The following is a 7,261-nucleotide window of genomic DNA, read 5'->3' as shown; positions in this document are numbered from 1 at the left end:
TGAAAGAAATCACCATATCTTTAGGAGGCTATTTGAAAATCTTTGAATAGTTTTCTATTACCTCATTTATTGAGTTTTTTCTGTCATTAAGAAACTATTTGAAAATTCCAAAACAACTTTACTTTTTCTAGTATACCAATTAGTAGTAATTGGATTTGAGGCATAATGGGTGGCAGAAATCACCATATCCTTAGGAGACTATTTGAAAATTTCAGAACTTTTTTTTTCTAATATTCCAATTAGTGGAGAGGATTTGGAAGATAAGAGTATCTCCATTACTTGAAAATGGTATTTGGATAAGTCACTGGTTTACTCATGTTCTTTCCCTATCTAGCTTAAGAACCATGGATCTGTTGCTGGTAATTCTCATATTCCAACTCTAGTTTGGTGCTCATTGGAGTTCTTTATGGCCTGTTTCTCTTCTAAACAAATCTAATTTATTTATCTAAAACCTAACTCAACATATTCCTAGCTAGTAACTCATGGAATGGAATATTCTCATCTTTAACCTGGTTTCATATATTATTAAAAAGATAAAGGAACACATTCATTCCAAACCATGAAAATAAAAAATTCCCAAAACATGATGCAAACACAAAGGAACATCATCAACCATCATACACAATGCCATGTAGGTATGAAATATTTACAAGAAATCAGTCAAGTTAATAGAATATGAAAGAAAAAAAAAATTAACAGCAGTCACTTTTTACTTGTTTTTCCTAATACAACAAACATTACTTCAAATTATTCTCCACAACTCTTGATTGTGAATGAAAACAAAACAACATAGTTTCAGGGCAAAGGTTCTTGTGAATCACCCAATCGCGACAAATGAAGATATGCATCAGTCCCTGGAAAGAAACAACAGATGATCCCATCAGAATACTTGATTGTTGAGCATTAAAGCAAGCAAAAGTAATAAGTAGAAGTTCTAAGGGTGAAATGAAAAGTAGACTCACCATATCCTTCCATAGAGATTATTTGAAGATCGCCTCCGAAATACCGAGCATATAGACGACTAATAGGTATTCCATAACCATAACCAGCCATTGTTGTCACACTATCGGCTACTCCAAGATCTGCATGCTCGTCCAATGGGTTTCTGGCAGTACTATACAGATATGTAAAGATTTTGGGCAGTCCACTTCTAGGTATTCCACCTCCCTCGTCTGATAACTATATAGACCAAATGCTTTAGCAGAGTGTCTCGATGATAGTATTTAAAAACGAGTTTAATTCATATGCATGGCCAATGTTAATCTTAATCAATCATAACATTCAGATTATTAAAAATGTTTTGACTTTAATCGTAACTATTTTTAAAGTCATAGATATGATTGGTTTTGATTTTCTGATAATGTAAAGCTTTTTACATTGACATTGTATAGAAATTAAACTCGTTAAAAATCCACAGAAAAAAAATAGTAACTACTGCATCATGGTTTCTGTCCAAAAAAAGAAACTACGGCGTCATGGAAGTTAATTAGTTACCTTTATGGTAACATCCTCTAATCCATCAGCAACTATTATTCTTATGGGAGGTGAAACTTTGTCAGAATCCATATAACGCTCTTGGACAGCACGCAGCGAGTTCTTAACCAACTCAAATACCATAAGATGCAAGTGAGCTGGAACATACCTGTTGTTAAAACATACATTAATTGAATATATCTTATGTTACCATTAGACGCTCTTGTAAAGAATAAAGTAAGAAGCTATATAGAAATGAATGACTTCAAAATAAAGGAAAATTAATTCATGGAAATAAGATCTCAGAAGTATGTAACTTACGGAAAAGTGAATTCAGGATCGCCATAAATATTGATATCAGGGGCGCTTCCATATTCACGCAAACATATAGAGCGTGCATCCTCGCTAGCATTCCTCGCCACCGCCACAGGAGACATTCTTGTATGTATATAACCAACGACATGGGGAGGAGGGTTGGGATTGTGCAATTCAACATGCTGCCCTAAATCCAACAGAAATGAAAAACACATAAAATATGGAAAAGGTGTATTGTATATTATTCTGACCTCAAGTCTATTTACAATGCTTTTATGAGATATTATCCTCTTTGGGTAGTGTGTAAACCCTTGCAGTTTTGTCCTTAGTTAACAGGTGCCTCAGTGGGTTGAGAAGTGTGTGTGTTTATAAACTACAACTAGTTTCGATTTCCAAACAATGCGAGATTTTTTGGTATACTAGAACATATACCTTCACCACAAAAATTTGAAGAGAAGAAATAGCAGAAAAACAAACTATTTAGTCTTGTAGAAGGTAGAGAGAATATTTTCCAACTAACCTATAAGCATGCGAATTCCAATTCTTGACAAGTAAAAGCGATCAAGGAACTGATGAATCTCCATCAGATCTTCACTATCCATCTTTGACTCTTTTTTCAATTGCTGAACACCCAAGGCCATTGTAGGTACCACATTGTTGTGTCTCACTTTGATGGCCTTAATAACATCAGTGAACTCTTTTTCATCCTTCATATTCTTGATCTCAGGGCAGGATCTAATGTCGCGGAATGAATCCACATACCAATCCCTAACCTAAAAGCATAAAAGTTCAATAAACAATTACAAAATATTAATTTTACAAAGAGTCGTTCTCCCTAATGTTTGTCATAAAGCAAGCGTGAAAATCAACATCAACCCAAGAGCATAAAACTACTATTCAATCATTTTAGGCTATGAAACACGGACACCAGGAACATGACACGACGCTAAGATATCAACACAGATAATAATTTGAAAAAAAAATGAATAAATTAAACGTAATCACAAGTGTTGGTGTCGGTTTCGGACAATGACACACTTTTTTTTGAGGCGTTGTTGCTACAGAGATTTTAGGGCTGACTGCCAAAATCTGCCATCTTAGATACCTAAGACTGGAGAGTAATCTACATTAAATTCTCAATGCCAGGCACAAACTGCATTTTTTTTAATTAACAATACTAGCTTTTGAAAGTTAGCCAACTTCATAATTAAAAGACACATCCAATACTCCCTTCCCCAAAACACCAATAAGATGAAATAATCAGAATTATACTATTAGCAAAGGGAATTGAATATCAAGAACACCTTAGCCGGGAACAGAAAGAAAACACAACAAAAAAATCTAGAATTTAGAACGTTTCTAGATTAAGGCAGCACGTTTGATAAGTGCCGAGCACCCACGCTTATACAACATGTGTCAGACACCTCAAAGAAGTGTATCCAAAAAAAACTTTTTTCTTCACTTTAACACATCGTTGGTACTTCTTAAACATTTACTTTGACACACCTACAGTAAGATAGACACATCTAATTTCATTTAAAAAGAAAAACTTTTATGAACGGTCTTCATTTGCTGGCCATTTCGATACTCAGTTTAGATACTTTATAAACAATGCTCATATATAATTCTTGTTCTGGGGCGGCCAAAAGGCCCTATAAGAAAAAGCCCACATCTGATCTAGATTTTGAACACCTCAACCAACTCTAATAGATAAGGGATCCCGCATGATGAAAAAAATATGATTCAAATCCATTCTCACTCTATACATTACTCCTTATTCTCTCCCTGACTTAGTCGTTGGAGTGTTAAACTTGCAGGTCGGCCCCCTCTACACCGCACCAGAAGCACAAGTCCACCGCAGCAAAGTATTACCTCATCAGTTCACCAATCATTTCTAGTTCTGAACTGAACAAATCTATATAATCATAATACACACAAACATATATCCATTTTAGTGTCCTATGTTTTTGATCCGTGCAATGCCAGCATCCATTTTGGATTCCATGCAACAAAAGATATTTACTAAATATGTATGTCTGTTACTGGTTTTGAATTTTGATGAATGTTTACTAAATAAATATATTGATATATGAACTACATTTCCATTTCCACAAATTTTAGAGCTACACGACACCATCACTGACACGAAAACCCGAACACGACACCAACACTGACACGCAACACAAATAATAATATGAAAAAGAATAAATTAATCCTTTCGGACACGTCTTTTCTCAGAGGTGTCGGTGCTACCAGAACTAAAATTTCTATTCACTAAAAAATTAAAAAAAAATAAAAGTACCTTCAAGACAGCAGGTCTTTGGGACAAACCATAAGGAAGACTCTCAAGTTCAATAGCTCTCCTAGCAATCCTAATAGCAAGTTCCTTCTGAAGAAACTGAGCAGAAATCAGCAAATTCTTATCAGTAGGTTTTGAACCAAACTCCATCATATACCTCAAACTCACACCAGTTTGTTTCAAACAACCCCATTTATGCACTTCCTCGATCAAACTCTTCGAAAACGCCTCAATTGCAGCCATGGCTGAAACTTCCCAAAAATTTCAGAACGAAATCATGTAACTGCTGCAAAATTTAGCATGAAATCAAAACTTGTATGAAATTATAAAAACAAAAAAAAAATAGATCTGAGAATTGAGAAGGTGTGAATGAATACCTGAATTGGGAATTGGAATCATTGCATCAATTCATAATTGAAATCGGGTTTGAAAACGAACATGCAAAACGGAGAGGGATTGCGGTTTTTGGTTGCGATGGTTAAGAAGAACAACTGTTGCGAAAATACGAAAATTACGGATAAGATGTGACACGTGTTAAGATAAGCTTTTATTTCGAGAAAAATTACCATGCAAGCTATAGTTTTATTGTAATTTTTTTTAGAAAATTATGTTAAAAATTATTTTGTAATAACTGTAATAATTTAAAATGAGATACAAGTAGTTAGTTTCAATAATGTTAAATTTGTTGAATTTGATAAAGAGAACTACGATTAGATTCTATACAACTCTGATTAAAAAGAGATTGGAATTATTTGATGACGAAATTTAATCAATGAAATTGGTTGTTATTTTTCTTTTAATATAGTTATGATTAGAGTCAAATGTTTTTATTGCATACATATTATTTCCTCCATTTTTTAAATATAAAGTATTTTAGAGAAAACAATTATATTAAATTATAAATTGTTTTAAGGGTTTTCAAATATTGAAAAATTATTAATTTTATCTTTTATTGTACTTTAAATATTTATGGTTCTTTTTAATTATTTAAAAAATTTCATATAATTAATAAAAGATTATTTTATAAAATGTTTTTATAACTGCTTTTCATACAAATTATATATTTTAATACATCTGAAAAATTTAAAATAACTTAAAAAAAAAGAGTATGATTGATTGACTGCAAAAAAATATTTTATATTAATAAAATATATAACTAATATTTTAACTATATTAAAATATATTTGTTTGTATTTTTTAATTAGTATATGAAGTTATAATAATTATTAGAAATACGAAAGACTCGCGTGCGCAAATGTGAGGTTTTGGAGTTAAACACGTGACAAAGTGATTGTTTTATTCTAGAATAAGAATTAGTTGAAGTTGGTGATGAGAAATCCTGAATCGGTGGTGTTGATCTCCATTACACTCGCGCATGGATGGATTTGCAAGGTTATCACTCCAATGCACAGATCAGTTCAAAATTCAAGATGAGTATAGTAAAAATTGGAGATCAGAAAGTGTATTTTGCATTTCGTGTGATGTGACTTTTATACCTAGGCTCACTTGGAGTGGATTGGAATCAAGTTGGCATTAGCTTCTTTGGACCTTTGGCTGATCCAGAATAGTTGTTAAATGTAACACCCCGATAATAATAAAATAATTATTTGAATTGAGTTAATAATTTAATTATTAATTTAATTAAATAATTGGAAATTTTATTATTATTATTTTTGGATTATTATTATTGGAAAGTATATATATGTTGGAATAAGGAAAAGTTCTCATTTGGAAAAGCATTTCACGTGAAAACAGAACAGAGAAGCATCGTGAGAGAAAAGGGAAAAAGGGCAGAGAAGAGGAGCTGAAGAGCAAAGGTTGGAGAACGAAAGCTTGAAGCTCAAAGATTCTGCCGGATTGTTAAGGTAAGGGGGGTTTATCGTCGATTAGTGGGTATTGTGGGATAATATGTGATGGGTAGTGATAAGCTGTTAATTTGACCCTAATTGGGATTTACGAATGTTGAAATGGTGTTGAATGAATTGTACTAAAAGTTGAAATTAAACCGGTAATTGAGTCTGTTGTAATTTCCCGATCGTATAGGTTTTTACGGAATCGGATTCGGAGGTCCGGAAGTCCTCCAACGGCGGAAAATGCGGAGAATTCTGCATTCTGCTTTGTGTTAGCGCAGGATTTGTTGTTTGGTCTGCGTTAACCGGTTAACCCAGAGTGTTAACCGGTTAACACTGTACTGAAATGTGAAAATATTGCTATTTTGCCTGCGTTAACCGGTTAACCCAGGGCGTTAACCGGTTAACGCTGTTGCGTTTTGCCTGAAAATGCTGTTTTGTCCTGCGTTAACCGGTTAACCCAGGGTGTTAACGGTTAACACTGTTGCAGAAGTGAAAAATTGTTGTTTTAATTGTTGTGTACCTATGTGAGGGTTGGCCTATGTTGCCTATGGTGTAATAGGGATTAATTCCCGCTGTTTTGAGCAGGAGATGTAATATTAGAATGTACTAATATTGTAGTGGTTGTTTGGCATAATCTGACATGCTTATGTGATGAAATATTGCTGATGTATAATGATGTATATGATGCGGTGAATGTATATATTATGCATGATGTTGTGAATGTATGCAGTTGTGAATAGACTATTCGATGGCGTAGAGTGCGAGCATGTGTCTGTTCTTGAGTTGTTGTTGATGTTGTATTGCTAGGTGATTAGCATGCATAGTCTAGCCTTTGGGGCTGTAGCTAATTCCCATGGTGAGGAATTAGTGAGTGAGGCATTAGATCTCAATGAGTGGGACTAGTGAGCTCAGTAGCCGTATCTGGAGGGATCGGTGAGCTTGAACTATATGTTCGAGAAGAGTCGGTACCGCATTTCATGGAGTCTCATTGCATAATGAATGCATGGCATAGCCTGTGGGGCTGTAGCTAATTCCCATTGTGAGGAATTAGTGAGTAAATCGTTGTGTTGTGTTGTTGGTGTTGAATATGGTTTGAGGATTATACATATGATATATATTATTGTTGAATATGATGTTTGGACGGATATTGCCGTTGCTGAATGCGTAGTCTGGTTAGGGTGAATTGATGTGTTATTTACTTAGCATTACATGTTGTTCTATAATGCTTATTATATTGATTGAGGAACTCACCCTTACAACCTATTTTTCAGGTAACGAGAAATGAGTTGAATAGAAGCTAACGCTTGGAGTCTATAGTAGT

General features: G+C 33.9%; 1 protein-coding gene across 2 annotated transcripts; it reads right to left on the bottom strand.

Annotated features, from left to right (window-relative positions):
* Nucleotides 1-600: 600 nt before the first annotated feature.
* On the bottom strand, nt 601-4,642 carry LOC127128266 (pyruvate dehydrogenase (acetyl-transferring) kinase, mitochondrial). Of its 2 annotated transcripts, none has more exons than XM_051057506.1 (7): nt 4,465-4,642; nt 4,091-4,373; nt 2,309-2,561; nt 1,795-1,975; nt 1,495-1,642; nt 963-1,179; nt 601-854 (listed from the first exon to the last, which is right to left on the bottom strand). In XM_051057506.1, exons 2-7 carry the CDS (start codon nt 4,328-4,330, stop codon nt 796-798), a joined length of 1,098 nt encoding a protein of 365 aa, XP_050913463.1. In that variant the 5' UTR covers nt 4,331-4,373; nt 4,465-4,642; the 3' UTR covers nt 601-795. The 2 variants fall into 2 exon arrangements, with proteins under 2 accessions (XP_050913463.1, XP_050913464.1); XM_051057507.1 differs by having other exon boundaries at nt 4,091-4,370; nt 4,465-4,625.
* Between the last annotated feature and the right edge of the window lie 2,619 nt (nt 4,643-7,261).

The sequence above is a fragment of the Lathyrus oleraceus genome, chromosome 3, assembly GCF_024323335.1.
Source record: "Lathyrus oleraceus cultivar Zhongwan6 chromosome 3, CAAS_Psat_ZW6_1.0, whole genome shotgun sequence".
NCBI classification, from domain to species: Eukaryota; Viridiplantae; Streptophyta; class Magnoliopsida; order Fabales; family Fabaceae; genus Lathyrus; species Lathyrus oleraceus.
This window is presented reverse-complemented; position numbering and strand designations above follow the sequence as displayed.

Coding starts and splice junctions, on each gene's coding strand:
- LOC127128266 (XM_051057506.1), bottom strand. CDS start 4,330: ATGGCTGCAATTGAGGCGTTTTCGAAGAGTTTGATCGAGGAAGTGCAT. Junction 2,562..4,090: donor AAAGACCTGCTGTCTTGAAG/GTACTTTTATTT, acceptor TTATGCTTTTAG/GTTAGGGATTGGTATGTGGA. Junction 1,643..1,794: donor GATCCTGAATTCACTTTTCC/GTAAGTTACATA, acceptor TTTTAACAACAG/GTATGTTCCAGCTCACTTGC.